Source organism: Larimichthys crocea, chromosome XVIII (genome assembly GCF_000972845.2).
Source record: "Larimichthys crocea isolate SSNF chromosome XVIII, L_crocea_2.0, whole genome shotgun sequence".
Lineage (NCBI taxonomy): Eukaryota > Metazoa > Chordata > Actinopteri > Sciaenidae > Larimichthys > Larimichthys crocea.
In genome coordinates, this window is record NC_040028.1 from 1 (window position 1) to 23675 (window position 23675).

A 23675-nucleotide genomic window follows, 5' to 3' on the forward strand; every position below is an offset into this window, starting at 1 on the left:
GTCTGCAATGCAAAGCAAACAAAGGTGTCACCGGAAATACCCTGCATGCGGAACAACAGCAAACTCCGCTCGATCGATTCTTTACTTTAAGTTGCACTCTTGTTTGCAGTGGTGCGGTTTCGGCAAAGAGGAAACAGTCAGGTTGCCGGAGTCACCGCTCCCATAGACATATATACATAGACGCCAGCGGGTTGGTCGTTGGTCGCGATACGTAAACGGCGCCGCCATATTGGTTCGGGCAAATCTGCCCGTAAACTAATACAAGGAAATGGACTGAACTTCATAAAGCGCCTTTCTACAAAGTTCTTTAAGTTAATGTCTCTTATACACCCATTCACACACACACTAATATATCTGGGAAACAAACAGGCACCAAAAACAACGTATGTAACTTTTAAAGTGATGATTATAAATGTTGACATGAGGCTTTCTGAATAAAGAGCACTAACGTGTACATACATACACATACACACACACACACACACACACACACACACACACACACACATATATATATATATATGTGTGTGTGTGTGTGTGTGTGTGTGTGTGTGTGTGTGTGTGCTCTTTATTCAGAAAACCCTCATGTCACATCTACATTTCAGGATCTGGTTATTATAGACACAGATTAAATGTTAAATATAAATATTTCAATATTTATCATCACAGTAACAGTGTTACACACATTAGTAGCTGTAAACACTCAGCATTAGAAAAATACATACGTTGGTTTGGTGCTTACATAAGGAGTAAACATTTATAATCATCACTTTAAAAGTTACATACGTTGTTTTTGGTGCCTGTTTGTTTCCCAGATATATTAGTGTGTGTGTGAATGGGTGTATAAGAGACATTAACTTAAAGAACTTTGTAGAAAGGCGCTTTATGAAGTTCAGTCCATTTCCTTGTATTAGTTTACGGGCAGATCTGCCACATCCAATATGGCGGCGCCGTTTACGTACGATTCAGCGCTCAATGCGGCGTCTATGTATATATGTCTATGACCGCTCCTTTATCAGTACAGCGCAGGCACACTTTTCTCCCCCTCCCCCCTCTTGTGTTTAGATGTTGCACCGTCACGTGAGTCACGTCACGTGACTCCGACGCGCAAAGCAAACAAACAGGGAAGTTGCCGGCTCATGTTCATCAGCACACGCAGTGCGTGCCTACAACAGAAGAATGGCAGAGAGGAAGAGGAGCTCCGTGTGGCTGTGTTTTCAAGCCGAAAACGAGACAACAGCAAAATGTGGGATTTGTAAAAAGCTGGTCAGGTTAGTGGAAACCAATTACCAATTTATATAAACATATAAAAAAACATCCAAAAGAAAACCTGGAGCTACAAGAACGGAGAGAGTACTTTCTCAAAGGTACTTGTTTTTTTTTATTTGTTTACTGTTTTGCGAGCACTTTTTATTTAAGATTTTTCTGACAAAAATGTGATAATAAAGTATTTTCTATTTAATTATAAACTTTGTCCTAATTCTGTCCTGGGTTTTAACTGTTTAATAATAAAAAAGTAAACATCACAAAAAACACTTAAGGTCATGAAAATGATTTGAGATTTAGCAGTTCAATGACGCATCCACCTTTTTTATTGAAAAGTATCGGTATCGGCGATACTGGCCCGTATTTACTTCGTATCAGATCGATACTAAAATATGCAGTATCGCACACCACTAACTCACACATAATCCGTTTGTGATGCACTGGTGCGTCTCCGCCGGCCACCGAGCGTCACGAGAAAGCACGAGATCTCGCGAATTTACGCGTAATCGGCGATATTGCTGTAGTCTCTTTGACTCCTGCAGTGGCATTCCACACCGCATCATGTTTCCTGCTCTGCACCAGCTCCATCAGCACCAGCTCCAGCAGCAGCAGCTCTATCCTTTCTTGCAGGGTAACGGTAAACCACACCTTGATTAATTGAGTCATTACTATCAGATCCACTTCTTGATGACATGCTTGGAGCATGGTAGGCATTTCCTTCAGCTAAGTGTTCACCTTCTGCAGATGTGGTAGGTGGCCACTGTTGACCTGAAAGGATAAAACTTATTGATAAATCTAAATAAATGAAAATAAAATTTATCATGATTTATGTGACCAAAAGCTTTCCACATATCAATAAAACAAAGATTGGAGTTGTTGTATTTATCTAAAATTTCTTTTAAGCCTTTTCAGGAGGAATTGCTATCTGTCTGTAATTCTTCATGCTACTTAACATATATATATATATATATATATATATATTGGCTCTTATTAGTCTTTGTCATTTTCTGAGGTGTTTTTCTTGCTGCCAGTTAACAGTTTTGCTTCTTGTTCAGCAGTAGCAGCAACTGCATCGTCCTGATCAGTCGTATTGTCTGCAGCACCATCCCTCTCCTCAGCTTTCGTATTTGTATCCTCAGACAGGTTTTCATTTCCATTTGGAGGTTTTTTATCTGGAATTGAACAGAAAACGTGCAAGTTAAATATATCAGAGCTATCTTAGCAGAAACATTAAAATAACAGCTGAAAGTGTTCAGAAATGACGTAGCCACCCATGCTTTGTTGTATATTTTCATTATTGAGATTTTTTTTTTTTTTTTTTTGAGGAATCGATACCAAATGGAGTGTAGTGTGAGTATTTATACTTTGGCCCACTATATATATATATTTGATGGGAAGGATGTTTTGTATTTATTTAAAGCTCAAACATCGATCAGGAAGTCATTACAACTTTTGTGTCTGCAACTTTCTGGCCAGTGAGTCAGATCTCATAGAATTCTCATTGTTTTTGATAAATGAGCATTTCTAGCATTAGCGCTGAACTCTTCCTGACTCTACCCAAGCTTTAAATGCTCTTCTAGCTGTGGCATGAAGCTCTGCCACATACTCATTCCAACCTGGTTTTATATGTCTTAGGCTGAAGTTTATAAAAAGATTAACTGGAGATGTGAGGTGACTGCACAATAGACTCATATTAAACACATAGATCATTCCTACAATTCATATTATAACATCTATCATCAATTTCCCAGCAAGTTGTCAGTCTGGGCAGTATATGTCTTAACATCTCCCTACATTAAATTAGACAGCTCCAATTTTATAAAGTTATTTGCCATGGTCCTGAACATAGTTTGCCAGGCTTCACTGATGTAAGTTTTACTATCATCAGACCTAAGCACCTTGCTTGAGAGAATTAAACCACCATCAGAACAGAAATGCATGAGGTGACTGGCGAACAGAGTTCATATTAGAAATATCATTCATGTTTCCTACAATGAAAATACAAGTAGAGGTATTATCTTGAATAAAGGAGCTCTCATATGATATATATATTCAAGATCATAAACAACAATACAGAGTAAACTAAGTTCACTCACCTGTTCTATGGGAATATAAAATTAATAAACTGATGGTGAAGAGGATGACAATGCAAAAAATTGCAAAAAAAATCACTATCCAAGTAAACCACTGCTGGTCCTCACCTGTAAATTAGAGGAAAAAACAAAGTAATACATTTTGATACTAATCATGTTTCAAACACATTAATTTTTGCTTGGTATGTAACACACAAACCTTCAGTCAATCAACTAAAACAGATTTTTATTCAGTTAAAGCAACTTTTATTGTCGTCTATTAATAATGAATCATGCAAGTTATGTAATATTCATTTTGAAGTTCTCAGTAACTAAGGCCCCGTTTACACGTACACGGGTATTTTTAAAAACTGAGAAATTTCCCTTTGTTTGTACTAGGGATACCAAATTATCGATTAATTCATTAATCGTTAATTGATTGACCTTATTGATCGATTAACGATTAACTGATAAGCGGCTTTTTTTCCTGAGAACATACATTTCTCACGGTGTCTTTAACATAAAGCAAACTATTGGTTATATACTGAATAAAAAATGCATGTTCTATTCCTCAACTAATGTTTTATTGTACCAGTTGGGATACGGTACAGATATGGCATTTAACCAAAGTAAATTCTGCACAGAAAATTGAAATACATAAAAAAAATAATTGTGCACTGGCTCTCCGGTTGCATGTGAAACATTAAGCAACATAAAATATTTTTTAAAGCTATACAATATGGGCTTAGCCTACACAGTATTAAGCCTACATATCATTATCTGGTAAAGTACTTAGATGAAAAACGTGAAACGTTAGCAGCACCACTTATAATCTCCCTTGTTCTGAGAAAGGTCACAGTAAGATCACCTGGAAACTTACAGTAACATGTAGTACTGAACACAGCTTCAATCATCTCTGAGGAAGGTGACAGTAAAATTAGAGGGCCTCTATTAAACAATGTCCTGCAGAAATGTTGAGAGTGACGAGTGAGCTGAGCATGTTTATTTACACACAAGAGCAGATAGCAGTGACGCGCTAGCAATCAGCATGTATTTAATTCTTAGTGGCTAATGCTAATTGCTAGCACGTCAGCACGGCTGCAGGTTTTGAAGGTGTTATCTTAGTGAACTCGTAGAGCTGCTGAACTTAAACGTAGCACCGCAGAGTTTACACTGAGCGTCTTTGTCATCATTACTTAGTTTGAAATGCTCCATACGACCTGCTAGTTGTCAGAGGAGGGGGAGAGGGACGTGTTGTTGTTGTCATGAGCACTGTTGTGGGTAATTTGCTGAATTAACCTTTTTCGGTGTAAACCGTAACGGTGTTCAGTAACAGTTTTTTTTCCAAAAAAGTAATCCGTTTGCTTTAACATTTTCTCCGGATAAGAAAAGAAAATTTCAGACGGCACCTGGCTGTTTTGTTCTCAGGACAGTACTGTGTACACCTGCGATGTGCCAGCGGAGGTTGCAGCGCTGTGATGAGCGCGTCCTGTTGCCATGGAGTCTGTTCTTACTCCTAAGAGAAAAATCGACTGTCGGTACAGACGTTGTTGGAAAATTTCTTTCTGCTATGTTTTCATCACTACTTTGAAGAGTTTAAATGTAAATGGAAGGATGGTGAAGGTGAATTTAGGCCTTGACACTTGGAATAGTATTTTTCATAGTTCGGCCTGTTAGTCTATTTGTGTTTGCCTTGTGTTGCCACTGAGGCGTTTTATTGTTGGTGTTATTATGTTTGTTTTGACATAAGGCCGCTGTTAAAAATTTCTGTGTTAGATCTTGACTGGTCCGTTCATTTCTTTCTAAATGGATTTGAATCTGTGGACCTGTTCCCGTCAGATTGTGTTCTGAAATTAACTTTCAGACTGAATTCGGGTTAAATAAAAAATCAGGAGTTTACCTCGGTTCTGACTGATCCAAAAAATAAATGAATAAATAAAAAACGCTATGGTGGGGCAATTTTTGCTGACTGTCGTTCCTGTTATTGTTTATCCGCAGAGTTAGTTTGTTGGATGACGTATGTTATTCATTGTCGGGACGTTTAAAGCAGCTGTGTGGTCTGTTGTCAGTAAGATGGCAGCATGTGCGAGGCGCGGCAAGCGGCTTTTAATTTTGGTAATGAGACTTCGTAAACAGGCGTTACTTTTATTCACAGGTAACGCTGTAACGTAACGGATTACTTTTAATTGAACGGTTATGTTGTAACCGAACACTTTCCAAAAAGTAACTAACCCACACTGGTCTGATCATTTAGCACGGAACAAAGGGAAACAGGGGAAAGATGTGTAGTATGTGTATGTTGTGTGCTGGTGCTGTTGTGTGCCCATCAGTGTGTGTGGAGTTAGATGAGAAGAATGATACACTGTGATACATTCAGAGATATTGTACAGTAGTAAATATAATTACAGGCGACAGCCAGCAGCCAGTTAAGTTTTGTTTAATATAGCCAGGTCAGTGAAGCATGTGAGCGTGTCCAGTGTAAATGAAACCGAAACTCTTGCACATTGTGTCTGTCTGTCTGTCTGTCTTCAAATCAAGACCACTTCCCAGAAATGACGTCCAGACAAAACAACAAGAATGTTCCTGTAGTTCCTGTAATCTTACCACATAGAAGTAATCAGCACATCTGTAGAAACATGTCTGCAATGCAAAGCAAACAAAGTGTCATCAGCAAAGTACCCTGCATGCGGAACTGCCCCAAAAACGGCTCGTTGCTGGAACAACAGCATACTCCGCTCGATCATATATATTACTTTAAGTTGGCCAGGTCTTGTTTGCAATGGTGGTTTCTGCAAAGAGGAAACAGTCAGTTGCCGGAGTCACCGCTCCTTTGATTAGTACAGAGCAGGCAATTTCCCCTCTCCCTCTTGTGTTGTGAGAGGTTGCCCTCCGACGGCCAAAGCAAACAAAACAGGAAGTTGCCGCTCATGTTATCAGCACACGCAGTGCGTGCCTACAACAGAGGAATGGCAAGAGAACGAGGACGCCGAAAACAGACAACAGAAATTGTGGGATTTGTAAAAAGCTGGTCCAGGTATAGTGGAAACCAATTACAATTTATATAAACATAAAACAACCATCCAAAAGAAAACCTGAAGCTACAAAAATGATGAGAGGACTTTTCAAAGTATTGTTTTTTTTTATTTGTACTGTTTTGCGAGCACTTTTTATTTAAGAAAGAAAAATGTGATAATAACGCATTTTCTATTTAATTATAAACTTTGTCCTAATTCTGCTCTGGGTTTTAATAACTGTTTAATAATAAAAAGTAAACATCACAAAAAACTATTAAGGTCATGAAAATTAAATTTGAGATTTAGCATTTCAATGACGCACCAACCTTTTTGTGAAAAGTATCGGTTACGGCGATACTGGCCCGTATTTATACTCGTATCGGATCGATACTAAAAATAGCATATCGCACACCACTAACTCACACATAATCCGTTGTGAGCGCACGGGTGCGTCTCGCCGGCCACCAGCGTCACGAGAAAGCACGAGATCTCGCGAATTCACGCAATAATCGCGATATGCTGTAGTCTCTTTGACTCCGCAGTGGCATTTCCACACCGCTCGTTTCCTGCTCTGCACCAGCTCCATCAGCCCATGCAGCAGCAGCTCAATCCCTTCTTGGCAGGGGAACGGTACCACACCTTGATTAATTGAGTCATTACTACAGATCCACTTCTTGGATGACATGCTTGGAGCAGGTGGAGCCATTCTTCAGCTAAAGTGTTCAACCTTCTACAGATTTGGTAAGTTGGCCGCTTTTGACCTAAAGATAAACTGATGAATAAACTAATATTGAAATACATGTCTACCCAAACCTTCAGTCAATCAACTAAAACTGATTTTTATTAAGTTAAAGCAACTTTTATTGTCGTCTATTAAAAAAGAATCATACAAGTTATATAATATTCATTTTGAAGTTCTCAGTAACTAAGTGTGACTTCAGCTAAGAGTAGTGCCATGCTTTGATTCATTTCTCTGAATGAGGAGCTGCTCTCACCAGGATCATCGATCTTTGCAGTTCTCTTTATGATCTCATGGGAGTGAGGGTTGGTGATGATGCAGGTTACAGACTGCAACTCCTTCACACTGACACAGCTTGTGACAGAGAAGGTCTTCTCTGTTGGATCTCGCTGCAGAGACGTCTCAGCATCCTGAAGGTCCAGCTGTGCAGCGTTGGATTTCTTTAGCCCTGTCCATGACACTTTAGGTTCAGGGTATCCTCCATGTGCCGTGCAGGTTGCACTGTTGTTGTTGTTGTTAATGGTCAGAAGATGATCTTTGTAGGGAGCTGTGAGGGTGTGACAGAAAGAACAACTGCTGACACACAAGAGACATTTACAGCACTTTGACATGAGGAGTCTACTGTACTTACATGAAACCTGCAGTGTGGATTTGCACCTTTGTTCAGGCGGTTTAATGAGTTTTTTCTGTTCATCATAGAAACTAACATAGACCCAGAATGTTTTCAGGTCATCTTCAACAGCAACATTGTCAAGTCTAATGGAAATATTTCCAGAACTGAACTCAGATTTGAAGACTTGGCATCTGTTCATGTATTCGTCAGCCCCTGGCAGTGTTTGCCCTTTGGGATCCCAGTGGAACAAAATGTTGCTGGACTGGTCCTCCTGCCAGTAAAACCATCTGGGAGGTACTGGTAAAGAACAGGGGATCAGGACGGAGTGTCCAAGAGTGGCATTGAGACGCTGAGGAGTCTGACCCGTGATGGATGCTAGAAAAGAAAACATATTAGTCAGCAGAAAGAGAATTGATAGGTCCTACGTCTGATTCTTTAAAAGAGAAGAGAGAATTTCAGTGTCTTCATACAGAACCAGGTTTCAAAACTGTCACCTGAACAGAAACTCTGACCCAGGCTTTGAAACATTTGAGAAACACCACTGTACAATAGCTAGTGGACTGAGTGTTTGCAACAAACATGTTATATACAAATAAAAAAATAGAAGAAACAGAAACGAGAAAACAAAAACAGAAGAAAGGGACATAGTGGCCAAAGTTAAATGCTTTGTTGTAGTTTTTTGTTCCTTCCATTTTGGAAAATCCAGATTAACCATAGAAAGTCCGTTCAGAAAAAAAACACAAAAAACAAACAAACACATGAAATCCAATTTTTGCATGTTGGATCCAAATTACATGCGGAGGTGGTTCGAGATGTGATTCGACCTGGACCATTTTTCAGTCCAGATGCTCTGGCCGCTCATATTGGATTTCAAAGTCTCTTTGAGTCACAAACCCAGAGAACAGTCCGTGGACAGACACAAAATAAATGCTTCTGTTCAGACAAAACTGTTTCTGCATTGGAGAACTGTGTGTGCCAGCCTATTTTATAGTCACAGCCCCTCCCACTAGGCCTAATACATTTCTAAAAAAAAAAAAACAACATAAACATGTTTTTCTCATTATAACATCAGTTATCAATAAAAACATATTATTTATTATTCCACGTCACATGACTAATAACAGCCTGTATGTGTGCTGGCCACAGTCAGTGACGGAACTGCTCAGTCAAATCAAATCAAATCAAATCAATTTTATTTGTATAGCCCAAAGTCACAAAGTACATTTGCCTCAGAGGGATTTACAATGCTAAGAGTTAGGTGAGAAGAATGATAACACTGTGATACAATTAGAGATATTTGTACAGCGGCCAGTTAAGCCAGTTAAGTTTTGTTTAATATAGCCAGGTCAGTGAAGCATGTGAGAGCTTGTCCAGTGGAGAGTTAAATAGAAACCACTTTGCACATTGTCTCTGTCTGTCTGTCTGTCTGTCTGTCTGTCTGTCTGTCTGTCTGTCTGTCTGTCTGTCTTCAAATCAAGACCACTTCCCAGAAATGACGTCAAGACAAAACACAACATCACGATAATTTATGCAGCTTTGTTGCAACTGTATTCTGTGCAGTCAAGAATGTTCCTGTAGTTCCTGTAATCTTACCACATAGAAGTAAAATCAGCACATCTGTAGAAATCATGTCTGCAATGCAAAGCAAACAAAAGAGTGTGTTGTGACACAGTAGTCATGTTGAACAACATGAACAGGTTCATCTCTGTTTTACTCTGTCTGTGTGTGTTTACAGCAGTTCCACAGTTTCTACAAAACATGCAAGTGCAAAATAGAAAAACAATGATTAGGTATTAACTAATATTTCAAGAGTCCTGATCACACCATTAATGCAAAAATATTAAACCTAAACTAAACCTTAATTGGGATAACTCATAATAATTCATTATTAGTGTGACTGTGTGGAAATGAAAGACACTTACCAAACTGTGTCCTGAGCAGAGCAGGTCCTGCTCCTGTCAAGTTCACCTCTGAATGCTGTAAACAAAAGACAGGCGTCAAGTACAGGGCAGTAGTCCCTGGTTATATAATTAATTGCAGGTAGTGCAAGTAGGACATAGACGAGAGTGTTTGCTGTTCAAGTTGAATGAGAACTTTTCCCAGTAGGTTTTGCACGCTCGCATGTCTGGAAGTTGTTGGTTTATTTGTTGAGATGGTAGAAGTAATGAAATAAAAGTTAGAGGCTGATTTAATAAATATTGTTCTTTCATCAAATCACACCGACTCATATGTAATGTTACATCATGGAGTTGTAGTTGTTAGTTAGATAGTTGGCAGCTCTGAATACCTCTGTATTTAAATATGAAAATTTGTGATTTGCCTTTTTCCTGTTATTGGTACCACTTCATTTTCACGTCATTTTCATAGCTCAAATTCATAAATGATTTACAAATGCTGACTGGCTACATTTGTCATTTTTCCTAGAACCTGAGAGTTTATTTTTAACCACACAAATGATTACTATGTATGGAGTTGAAAGCAGATGTAGCCTACCTGATGAGCCGGTAAGCGGTCTTTAGACTTCCTTTATGGATAAAAGACAAGTTAGCACTGGTGTTTGAATGTGTGTTAGTGAATCGAGGCATAGCAGGAAGTGCCATATACAGCCAGCAAGGGTTGGGCTATTGGGACAAACAATGTCATTGGTGTTGTTCACATTCATGGTGTTTGTCACTTCTGTTTGTCTTTTCTGTGTTCCTTGAAATAAGGAAGCAGGACTTATACTATGGCACGACTCGCATGTAAATCCAAGCATACAAAATATTTGAGTCATCACCTTTTAAATGTTTCATACTTTTCTGGACTCTGTGGTTTTTAGAACTGATAAGTGATCTTTAAATTCACTTACCGTAGTCTCCTAAGTGATTTCCCAAGCCTTGTTGAGAAGTGAAGGTCACGTGTCATGATGTCAGACGGAGGCTCATTTGGCAGTCTGAAAAATCCCATTTTAGGTGGCAATCCAAGATATGTGGCTTGTGAAAAATTAGTCCAGTATTTAGTTCACTGACTGTTCTGCATTATCTGTGCTCATGTAGCTAGGGTGCAGTCCCTTTGCCCCTATGCATTCCTGTATTTTTGCCTTGCGGGCTGTCTATTCCTGTGTGTACATGTAACACAGGTAACTAACAACGCAGTATATAACCCTGGCTCATTCATCCAGACTTCAGTCACCTTTGTGATACTGTGATCCTCCCAGCATCACAGTTTTTCCTGACTCGAACTGAGGGTCGAAGGACAGAGGGTGTCCCTCCCTGTACAGATTGTAAAGCCCTCTGAGGCAAATGTACTTTGTGACTTTGGGCTATACAAATAAGATTTGATTTGATTTGATTTGATCATCCAGCCTATTGCTGCATCCAGCCAGTAAACACACACAGACCAGGAGACCGAAATCAGTCAAAAAGGTTAAAAAGAGTTTATTATCGTAATGGTTGTGTACTGATGGTTTTCTGGATCAGCGGTTTCAATAAAGAGATGAAGCCAGAATCTGAAGTTCAAGTGCACTTTAATGCCAGCTCGGTTTCATTCCCATATGCTGCAGAATGAACAAAGACTAAGTTCCTTATGACTCCTTATTAGGGGTGCAACAATACATGTATCTGTATTGAACCGTTTGATACAGTGGTCTAACTGGTAATTTCTAAACTAAACTACAAGTTAAAAAAGGCATGGAAATTTCTCTTTTTTGTATCGAAAAAATACCGAATTGTGACTGTTACGGGTATTTTTAAAGAAAAACCCTTGAATAAGGAAGACTGGATTCAAAGTATCAAAGTTTAAGTTGAATTTATTATTCTTGTACTAGGGATGTAAACGGTTAATCGACTATCGGTTAATCGTCGAAAAGAATTTAATCGTTTAAATTAATCGGGTTAACTGAATCTAGGGCCATTTTCCACAGGAGTTTTTTTCAGTGAAATGTCATGGTGTTGCCATTTGAAGGTGCCACACCGAACGTACCTGAACGTAACGCGGCGACAGACCCGGCACACAAACATGAGGCGGTCCAAACGGAGTATGGAGCATTTCAAACTAAGTAATGATGACAAAGACGCTCAGTGTAAACTCTGTGGTACTACGTTTAAGTTCAGCAGCTCTACGAGTTCGCTAAGATACCACCTTCAAAACCTGCATGCAGCTTTGTTGACGTGCTAATTGCTAGCGCGTCATCACTATCTGCTCCTGTGTCTAAATAAACGCTCAGCTCACTCGTCACTGTCAGAATTTCTGCGGGAAATTGTTTAATAGAGGCCCTCTAATTTTACTGTCACCTTCCTCAGGGATGATTGAAGCTATGTTCAGTACTACATGTTGCTGTAAGTTTCCAGGGCTAGTAATCTTTCTCAGAACAAGGGAGATTATAAGTGCTGCTGCTAATGTTTCAAGTTTTTCAACTAAGTACTTTACCAGATAATTATATGTAGGCTTAATATTGTGTAGGCTAAGGCCATATTGTATAGCTTTAAAAAATATGTTATGTTGCTTAATGTTTCACATGCAACAGGTGAGCCAGTGCACAATTATTTTTTTTATGTATTTCAATTTTCTGTGCAGAATTTATTTTGGTTAAATGCCATATCTGTACCGTATCCCAACTGGTACAATAAAACATTAGTTGAGGAATATAACATGCATTTTTTATTCAGTATATAAGCAATATTTTGCTTTATGTTAAAAACACCATGAGAAATGTATGTTCTCAGGCAAAAAGCCACTTATCAGTTAATCGTTAATCGATCGATAAGGTGAATCAACTAACGATTAATGAATTAATCGATAATTTGCATCCCTATCTTGTACAAAAAGGAGCGTTTAACAGTGCAACACACAAAAGGGGTTGGTTCTTGAACATTTTTTAAAAATGGGCTGTCTCGGACACCTCCCACCTGATACAGATAATATCATAACATGCCTTTTTGGTTTTCTGCTCATTAATGAACATTATGTATCAACATGACACTTCTCAGGCCTGTTTCTCACGTCTTTGTCTCTCCTTGAACTCCTGATATTTCTCCCTGCCATCCTCAGCAAAACACAGACCAAATAAGGGAAGTGCACGAGACATGCAAAAACAGGAAACACATTATATGAGTTCAAACATCTGAACCCCAGTATAAATCCTAATTTTTATAACAGTGACTGTACGGTTTTATTGAACTAACTACTTTAGTTTAATAACTCCCACCGTAAAGGGTGTTTGAACTGGTGAAACAGTGTCACACTCAGGCTCGGACATCAGCTTACTGTTTCTTCATGGTTTATTTGCAGAAGCATTCACTATTACAAATACTAATGCTAACACCTAAACAATAACGTGCCGTCCGTCAGGTAAACAACTGCAACGACACAGAGATAAACAAAATTACAACATGAATAACCTGGACGTATTATTAACTGTACATTTTGCATATATGAACATATGTATGGTGTTTAACACACACTACAATAATCTTTTTGAACATTCTTTATTTAAAATTATGCATATAAAGAACAACACAAAACATTACACTAAAAACACAACACAGCAACCCGGGAACAATTAGTGTCTCAGCAAACCTACAATCCCAAATCAAGACAAACTACACAGATGGACATCCCGCTACAAATTATTTTACACACATTGTAACTCACCAGCTCAGCTTCACCAGTTAAAACAATACTCATACTAAAGTAGAGCCGGCAGGTATCTACATATGCCCAACTACAATACAGGTGGCACTGCTACCACGAGAGGTCCCTATAAAATCACAACACGTAATAAAACAGTAAACAAGTCTGAATAAACATGAGAGCCAAACCGTAGATTTTGGAGTTTGGATAGACAGGTGGCAGGTGAACATACAGGTCAACAGGGTGATCCTTGGAGGTGAGAACACAAACTGGGAACAACATGAGACAAGAGGAGAGGGGAAAACAGTTTCCTAACGCCAGCTGGTCTTTGGATTCAGTCCTCATTCCTCGTCGGCTTAGGCGAAACCTCAACTAAGCATTCACCCACTACTGTACCACTGTGGAAATAAAGTCACTTCAGTAAACAGGCCACCTCAGCTCCACACACTTTGCCCATTTTTGAAATTATTAAGGAGCTAGCGGACAACCAAAGCCACCACACTGAGCTTTACAATGGCTACACAGACTACATCTATGCTTTATACAGTCTATTACAGTACCACATGATTTCATATGTGTTGTCATACTTTTGATGTCTTCAGTGTTAATCAACAATGCATACAATAATAAATAAAAGTGGGCTCTTTGAGATCAACACACTGTACAGTCGAAGTAAACAGAGTAAGAGACACACAACAGAAGATCCACGTGAAGTGTTACCATGGTTAGCAAATGATTTATGTAAATCGTACAATCATACGTTTCACAATCACAAGAATGATTTAATAATAATGACAACATCCTATGGTTGGTCCATTCAAAAACCTCTGAATGAATCATTGGGTGATGTCGTCTTTGTGTGGTAGTTCTTTACCTCCTGTTTTTCACTCGCTACCTGCTTCAGCTCGGATGTCCGTTTTCATTCATACTGCTGTCTGTTATTTGTCCTTCCCATTTTCTGAGCTGCTTGCTCCACCTGCATTTGAATTAAACTGTGTTTCCTACTCTGCAGCAACTCCATCAGCAGCACCAGCTCTACCCCTTCTGGCAGGGGAACGGTGGACCACAGCTTGATTAATTGAGTCATTACTATCAGATCCACTTCTTGATGACATGCTTGGAGCATGGTAGGCAATTCCTTCAGCTAAGTGTTCACCTTCTGCAGATGGGGCAGGTGGCCGCTGTTGACCTGAAAGAATAAAACTTATTGAATAAATCTAATGAATGAAAATAAAATTTCTCATGATTTATGTGACCAGAAGCTTTCCACATATCAATAAAACAAAGATTGGAGTTCTGACTATTTATCTAAAATTTATTTTAAAGGAAATATCTACATGTCAGCACCATGTTACGTTGAAAACCAAACTGATTGTCAGTAGTAATATATTTTTCTAGCCTTTTCAGAAGCTCTTCTAGCTGTGGCATGAAGCTCTGCCACATACTCATTCTAACCTGGTTTTATATGTCTTAGGCTGAAGTTTATAAAAAGATTAACTGGAGATGTGAGGTGACTGCACCGTAGACTCATATAAAACACATAGATCATTCCCACAATTCATATTATAACATCTTTATAACATCCTTGGGCAATTCACAATTTCCCAGCAAGTTGTAAGTTTTACTATCATCAGACCTAAGCACCTTGCTTGAGAGAATTAAACCACCATCAGAACAGAAATGCATGAAGTGACTGGCGAACAGAGTTCCTTTTAGAAATATCATTCATGTTTCTTACAATGAAAATACAAGTAGTGGCATTATCTTGAATAAAGGAGCTAACAAATGCAGGTCTATATCCAGCCAAACACTCATATATCATCCAAGACAAACACTTGCTACCCACAGTAAAATTTGGTGGCGGTTCCATCATGCTGTGGGGCTGTGTGGCCAGTGCAGGTACTGGCAATCTTGTAAGAGTTGAAGGTCGCATGGATTCCAGTCAGTATCAGCAGAACAGAACAGTAGAACAATGTTCAAGAATCAGTGACAAAGTTGAAGTTGCGCCGGGGCTGGATACTTCAACAAGACAACGACCCCAAACACTGCTCAAACTTTACAAAGGCATTCATGCAGAGGAACAACTACAACGTTCTGGAATGGCCATCTCAGTCCCCAGACCTGAACATTATTGAACATCTGTGGTGTGATTTAAAGCGGGCTGTCCATGCTCTAAAGCCATCAAACCTGAGACCCCACCTGTATTGACCTTATCATCGTCTGATCAGGTCTCACATTTGTAGCAGAACAAGAGACGGCCTCATTGTCCTCATCCTTCCACTGCCGTGAGAAATCCAGCTGTTCCCCTTCTAACTGCTTTTTTTTTTTTTTAAACATAGATAGATCTAGTGAGGTGAGTGACTTTGAGGGCGTTTGCGAGGGTCTCAGCGTCCACTGTCGGGCAGGCGCCTAAGTTGAGCAGCGAGACGGGTTGAGAGCCCTGGGAAGTTCAAGTCTGTCTCTAACGCTTGCCTCGATAGACCGGGGCTCTCGTCCTCCTCCTCGTCGTGGTCTTCGTTGCAGGCGAGGGGCGCCGCCCTTCTGGTAAAAGATGTTGTGCTACAGTCCGAAACAGGACAGAGAGACCACCGGGTTTCTCCTGGAAGCAGGTCAGAGTTTCAAGCTGCGGGAGGACAGACTGGTTCAGTAGGTGAGGTGGGCTCGATCAGTCCTGGAGGAAACACAAGTAAAGCACTGAACATGAACCAGTTTTTGACCATCTGACCACGTTTGCTGCAATAACTGATGAGTGGGTTACAAATGCACCAGCACACAGCAGTCTTCTTGTGTAGCAGATGTAGTGCAAATAATACTATATCAATTATTCCTTCCATCCCCCACACACATAGGAGAAGTAGTCGTTCAGAGGCCACTGAAAGAAGTACATCAGTGGGCACTTATAGTCGTTTGTAATCAGTGGACTTAGTGGCGGTCTTAATGATGGTGTAAAGAGAAGGACAGGCCACCCGGGACATGAACGCTAAACTTGGCTTTAACCCACAAGATTATCTGCATTTCAAAAGGGGCATACTACTTTTTTACTTACTTATTATACTTCAACTTACTCATTTGGTATGTCTGGAGACGTTGTGTATTCCATCCTATCTCTGTTTACCGTAGCGTCCCACCATTATTGGAGAATAAAAGGCATTCACACGTTACCTGGATTAACAAAAATTCCTTAGAATTCATTTTAGATTCTAAAACTTCACTGCTTAACATTCGAATTTCTATCTCCAGTGACCAGGTGGTATGAGACAGACACTACATCACACCAAATAAATACAATCTCCAGTTTTCTACATGCGTCACAGTGGAGGCTGGAGTGGCTCTATCCTAAAGTTTTCTTTATTGTCACTTGACACAATTTTTTAAGTGGTAATTACTTGTAACATGAAACCAGCGCACATCCCCGTCCAGGTCTTGATGGCAACAAAAAAGACATCCTAGGTGCTGTGAGGTGGAGTGTTAGGTCTCCAACCAATGCTTCAAACGTTCACCCTCAGGGGGAAGACCCAAAGGCTTGTTTTATGAACGTAGGACTGTCGGCGTTTTGAAGTTAAATATTAAAATTTGGAAAAGACCTTTCCTCATTTGGTTTGAAACCTTGACTTACCTCTTTTCAGGACAAATGTTTAGAGGATAAAAAACTGGATCAAATAGGATTCTTCTTAAAAACCACCTTTGAACATATGTTCAAATAAGAAAGCAACTATATTTTTTAGTTTTTTAGACAGCTAACTCACGTCATCTCTGTGAGTATGAAGTACTTTAGCTCTGCCAACAAAACCAGAACACCTGAGTAACTCTTACACCTTCTGATGAGCAATCAGCTTCAGTATCCAAAGTGACAAAGTGAGCCACTCCCCAACTGGTCAGTGAACAGAAGGATAGAGACGGTAAGGTAAAGTGATTATACCACAGTGATGATGCTGCAGCTGCGCGTTTCCATTAACTCCTGTAAAATCACTGACATGCGTGTCAGTGAAGATGTGTGCTCATTTGCGTCTAAATGAATTTGCAATCAAATAATTATATGAAAATAAGTGAACATGTTTACAATATTGCGTGCCCATCACCCAGATGCGAGACTGGCACCCCCACCAGCGCAGGACAGTCATGTCCCTCTGAACTTTTGAATAAAAGCGATCATCTACATCCCTCAAATATTCAAACTCACTCAGGCTAACTTTCTTGAGTACTGAGTGACATTGCATATGACCCTTATGGGAAAAGTAGTGATGTCCTTGTATTAGTCAAGCCTCACTGTGTTTACCAGGAACATATTCATTTAACATTCTTGTTAAAAATATATAAATGAAACGGTCTGATTTCTTTAAGGCAGGTGACCTTCATCCCGTCATCCATTAATTCCTGATAATGGACACCTTGGGGTGTTAGTCAATATATTTACTAACTCACTTATTTCCAGAAAGGCAATTAAATTATTTTAACTGTTCCATGCTGTCTAAACTTGTGTGGTGAGTGCGGTCCATCAAACACTCGACCCAGGAGTTTGTTGGTTTTCCAACATCTCATGTGCATACACAGGTTTAGATGGATCGATCGCTTTGTTATTTGCTCATACACACCTTTACGGCTCTCATTGAGCGAGATGGGAATGATGTCAAACACAAAAGATAAGACTGACCGAACCAAAAATAATAGTCGTCTTAGTTTTTTTCCCGTTTGGTGGATGGGAAAGTGAAAATGTTATTTTCAATATGTCAGCAGCTTATTCTGAAAGTGCTCTCTGGCTCAACTTGACCTACCTGTTTTCGAATGGCCTCCCGATCTCTGTCACGTACAAAGGTTCTCTCAGTTGTAACCCTTGTCGCTGGGCTCGGGGTCTGAGACTAGTTGGAAGAACGCTCTCCTCTGGTTCAAAGTTGCCGTCTTGTGTGGACCAACTCCTATAATCTCTCGAGCAAAACAGACAACGTTCATCCAACGCCTACATCAGGCCATGGAATCAGTAATATCTGACCGACTGAAAACGCGGTCATCGATCGACATCACTACGTGTTGATAGCTTGTCACCAGATTTCACTGGAGGTAAGAGTGTCTGATGCGCAGGCACGCTTGTTCCTGAACCCCTGGTAGCACATGGTCTTCCTGAGTTCCTTAGGCAGAAAGACTGTCGCCAGGGTCATGAAGGCTGTCGGGGTGCTCCGCTTGGCTGCCATGTTTGCCTCTTCTTCTCCGTCGATCAAAGCCAGGGCAGTGCAGGGGCCTCACAGGTGTGACTAAACAGAGTAACAACCCAGAGCTAATATCTGATCATTTACAATGTGATAATTAAAACAGGAGTCAATTATACCCCTTTTCCACATGTTCCCACACAGTTCCCCAGCTGTCTCTGTGAAGTTTTCGCGTCAAATTCCTGAGTTTGGTGTCCAGGCTTCTGGAATATGTTCAGAGCCTTGTTAGTGATGCACAAGGGGCTCAAAATCGAAACAGCGTGTTTTAAGCCAGTTGGTTTTCATAACTGTCTCCTAAACCGATCTAAATGTGATACAAATAGTGCACATGTAATATCACTGTAAGTTTCAGTTGCTTTGTCTGTCATTGAATATGCCAGCCAAACAGTATGGTTTCCGGTTCATATAGGCTTACATTAAATACTAGTGGTGCCCTTTTAACCAGAGTAACCATTTTCTCTTATTTGCAATTACAGCAATGACATTGGCCCAAAATAAAGTGTTACAACAACAGACATTAAGACTTTACGTCGGTTATCTTCCACAAGCTTCCTTGTTTATTTTTTGCTTGGCAATTACGCCTACTCAACAGCTCAGACTGTCCATACTTGGCCAAGTTCGCGTTCATGCCTATGGCTGTACTGCTGCAACTACTTTGTACACTTGTTTCAACTTACTGAGAGATTTATCTTATTTATTTAAGACCACAACGAGCCGTGCCGATAATACAACTGAAGCTACTCCCTCAGCCTGCCCCTGTCTTGATTGGTGTGTTAGTTTGTTAGTTCAGCAAAACACCAGGAAGAAATTCCTGCGGACCACAGCAGACTGTTACTACGGTGGCTAGCTAGCTAGCTAGCTGGCTAGACTGTGGAATATTTACTTTAACAACACTGAGCGCTAGATAGCTAACTGACAACACACAACCCACTGTGTAGCACTCCTCTCACCACACGCCAAAACCCACAGCAGCAAACGCTTGTTATTCTGAGGGAGGTCTCGCTACACGGTGTCACCGCTGCATCCAGCGTCTTGCGTTAGGCCCCGCGGCTGCCGGGATGATCTTTCTAGCTATGGTGTTAAGCTCACTTAGCCGCGGGGCTAGCGCTTAGCTCGGAGCTTGTGTGGGATGCAGTCAACAGGACGGAGTCAAACAGACGGATCAAACAGACGGCAGCAGCGGTGAGTGACAGGCCCATCCACAGCACTGCTTTACCTTAGCTTTCGCCAAGGCTGTGGTCTCGAAGGGGCGACGATGAAAGTGAGTTGTTGTCACAGGCTTCATCATGGTTTTTCGTTTTCGTCGATGTCACACAAACAGACTCCGCCCCTCACTCCTTTACCCTCCTCCTTTCCCCCACTCCGTGTCCTGGTCTTCTCCGTCTTTCCTCTTCGTTCTTCACAATGACTCACAAGCTGTAACCAGTGCATGCCTCCATCATCCTCAGTCATAAAGTTTATCCTTCAGTCTACTTCTTCACACATTTTTTATTTTATGTCTATGCAAAGTTTACATTCTTGTTACATATTTATTTTTATAGTTGTTATTTCGTGCACATATTCATATTTTATAGATTCATTTCTTGACCTTTTACCAAGCTTTTATTTGACAGAGACAGCTGAAGATTGACGGAATGTGGGGAGAGAGCGATGGGATGACATGGCGGGAAAAGCATCCACAGTCGGATTCGAACCCTCGGCTTCCGTAGCAAGCTAAACGATCCTTCGCACACTTTATAGTTTATTTTTTACTAATTTAATTCCCTGACATATTATTTTTATATGTTTAATTCCTCTGTCATTTATAATCTGCAAAAGTTTACTATTTTCGCAAGGTTCGTTTAAATTTAGATTCACTACTGTGTAAAGGCAGGTCTACCGGCTACTCATTCAAATTACTCGGGGCCTTACTGCCTTCGTGGCCGTCCGAGGTATGACATCTTCTGAAGCACTCCATAGACATCAGAGTTAACACGCAGCGTTAGCACGTTCTATCTACGGTGGCTCGGTAAGTGCAAAAACAATTATCAAAATCCGAACAAATTTACAAAATCTGAAACCAATTTTAAACTCTGAACTCTGAAACACATTACACTCTGACAACCCACTTTTACAACACTCTGAAACACATTTAAAACTCTGAAACCCACATTTGCAACTGAAACACATTACAAACTCTGAACACTTTTACAAACTCTGAAACACATTTATCAAACTCCGAAACAAATTACCAAACTCGAACACTTTTACAAAATTCGAAACACTTTACAACTCCGAACATTTTTACAAACTCTGAAAGAATTTACCACAACTCCGAAACCAATATTACAAGAACAACTAACCAAACGAACGGATTACCCAACAAGCCAGATCTTGACCCGGGAGTGATGATGATTGCGTAGTGGTGTTTTGAAGATTACGTTACGGTGGTTAGTGTTGTAGTGTTTATGGAGTTTTATTATGTGTTGCCGTTTTGTTGGAAACCATTTGAGTCGTTATGCGGTTTTGCATTTCTGTGGACGGTCTTGAGCTGTTTGACGGACCACGGGACCAGACGGAAGGACCAGAATGACTACATTATTGACACCACCCTATTTTTATGCAGGGCCCTCTTACGATGTGATCGTGGACATGTGTCAAGGTACATGGTATTACTTAGTTTTTCTGCTAGCTACGACGCAATTGTTTGAAACTTTTGGCTTTTTTGGCATAAACGACTACACAAATCGGCAAAACCTTTCACCCAAAAATAGCAAACACAGTAGATCACTTGCAAAAGCATGTTTTTTGTATGTTGCTATAAGCACTTTTTGCTAAACTGTTCACACTCTTTAAAATAGTTATTTTTGTCATCGGACGGTGCACACAATCATAATATCAGTAAGCACACAAACAGCAGCCAATGCACACTGACGTAACAATGAAAAAACTCATTTGGCTTTTTGCTTCTCTTGTGCAGGGCATATGCGGTTTTCAGGTACCTTTTACGTAACACACATGGGTCAAGGAATGGATATTATTTACATCACATCCAAATACGTCAACATAAAGGTGTGTTTTCCAGGTCAAGGCACAAAAAAACAAAAAAAAAAAACATTAAAATGACATCATTGAGGTGAAAAAATCACGTCTTGTCTTCTTACTGGGTCTGGCCGCAAAATCTCGTCCACTTCACATTGCAATGTTTCCATTGCTAGGCACTGTGGAAAATAATCGCCGGAGTTGTCGTATCCCAGGCCTGACATGACACCTGGTTCAATGCTTCCGATGCCTCATCCATTGCTTAGAAGGGCTATGTGCTGACTGGGGGTGACGGTTCATAAACCTTCCGCGCGCCAAGCAGAGAAAAAACTCTTCAATGGGATTTAGGACTGGGTAATGGGGGAGGTATAGACCAACAATTGAATTCCGGGTGACTCGGAATTAAACCAGTGCGGACCAGAACAGTGTCGTGGGGATGGAAAACTAACATTGCCCATATGATGACGTTCTGGCGGCTCTGGTCTCGACATGAGTGAATATGTCATGCAGGGTGTCCAGGAAATGTAAGAATGTGTGTGCAGTGTTTTTGGGCCCACGAGATGCATGATGGTGAACATAACGTTTTGACCTGATGTATGCGACCACAGGTAAGTTTCCACCGCGCTGTCAGTGGGACATTGATGTATGGCACGCTGTCCCATAATGTTCCTTCCACCGTCTTCTGTTTTGCTGAGGTTAAAGCCTGCCTCATCCACAAAGACCCAGCTCTGACCATTGCATCCTGCTCTAGGGCACACACTCTCTGGACAAGACAAAAACAATATCGCAGCAACAACAGCGCCATGCACAGCACCAAGTATTGCCCTTCGATTGAGTTACCACATGAAACAGTAGCTACCTGCCACAATTCATATCGCAGGTTGTTTCAACGTTCCTGTTCTTTGAATGGGACCCTATATCCTGCTTCATCCTTTTGGTTTCGTGCCAGTAGCGAGATAATTGCCGAGATGCTCACATTATTTATTGTGTTCGAATGTCCTGTTGTCATCCCTCATTATTTGCTCTGATTTCAGTATGTAGCCTTATGGAGTGTTTTGCCGCACCATATTCACTATGTGGGTCTCTTTTCAGCGTTGAATAGTCTTCTTCTGCTCCCAGACAACAGGTTGTCTAACACATCTGTAAAGTCGAATTTCAGTATTTTTACCAGTAAATGTATCTAGTATTGTTTTCAAAAAGATTATGACATATACAGTTAATGTTAAAACTTAGTGTGAGAAGTACTCTGTACAACCGATTCTCATTCCGAATGTTTCTCTTGATGCCTGCCTACAGTTGTCGCGGCTCAGGTTGCGGTGAACCCGCTGGCGGCTTCCTTAGGCTGTGCCCTGGTTGTTGACTGGTCATTCACTATTGTAGTTTGATGAATCAGTGTTTCTATTTCTTACCGTACTCCTCCCGTTCCTCTTCCTTCCTCGTTCTCCTTGTGCTTCTGCACCTCCTCGTCCTCTTCCTCTACGTGCCACCTTTGTCCTCTGTCCTCTAAGTGCTCCTCCTTGCTTCACTGTCCTCCTCTCCCCTGCTTCTGACACCTCCTCCTCCTCTTCTCCGAATTCCTTCCTTGTCAGTCCTCTTGTCCCCTGCTTCTTACCTCCACGTCTCTTCTCGCCCTCTCTTTCTCTCACTCCTCTGTCTCTTCTGTCTCCCTTTCCATGTCTCCCACACAAACACGTTACCTGTGGCTTATTTTAGTGCTCAGGCTGCATTGCAAAGTGACGTATTTATCAATACTTCAGTTTTCACATGTAAAAGTGTGGCACTGACAGTTGGCGGAACTTGTGTAAAAAAGATTACACATAAATATGTATGTTTTTATAGGAGGTGTAGATCATCTGGACATTGCGATGCTTAAAGCAGTGGGCTGTGTTTAAGTTTTGCAAAAGGGCTTCTGTTGCCAGTGCATTGTATTTACACATTACCAAGTGTGTGTTACGAAATTGCAAACTAACGTGCAAAGCAACTGTTTGTGCCTTGCAGGTTTTGAAACGTCGGTGAAGGGTTTGTGATAATATTAATAGTTTTAGAAAATTGTGCATACAGACTCCATGTTAAGGTTTAAGCCATCAGCAAAAACTGTAAGATCAGCTGCGGACTTTAAAAACGATTCTCCATCAAGCA

At 40.5% G+C, this 23675-nt stretch overlaps 1 protein-coding gene across 5 annotated transcripts in view; it reads right to left on the reverse strand.

Annotated features, from left to right (window-relative positions):
• Window positions 1-2256: 2256 nt before the first annotated feature.
• The window catches only part of LOC109140129 (butyrophilin-like protein 10), a 33466-nt gene continuing 12047 nt past the window's right edge, over window positions 2257-23675 (reverse strand). For 2 of the 5 annotated variants that reach the window (XM_027291167.1, XM_027291168.1), the window contains 4 exons: window positions 7723-7988; window positions 7348-7638; window positions 3363-3467; window positions 2257-2438 (listed from right to left, as the gene is read on the reverse strand). In XM_027291167.1, coding sequence (XP_027146968.1) covers window positions 2257-2438; window positions 3363-3467; window positions 7348-7638; window positions 7723-7988 — 844 coding nt within the window. Of the gene's footprint in view, window positions 2439-3362; window positions 3468-7347; window positions 7639-7722; window positions 8080-9297; window positions 9352-9626; window positions 9682-10197; window positions 10304-10552; window positions 10608-23675 lie in introns of those variants that run through there. The other 3 variants (XM_027291171.1, XM_027291169.1, XM_027291172.1) reach the window with 3 other exon arrangements.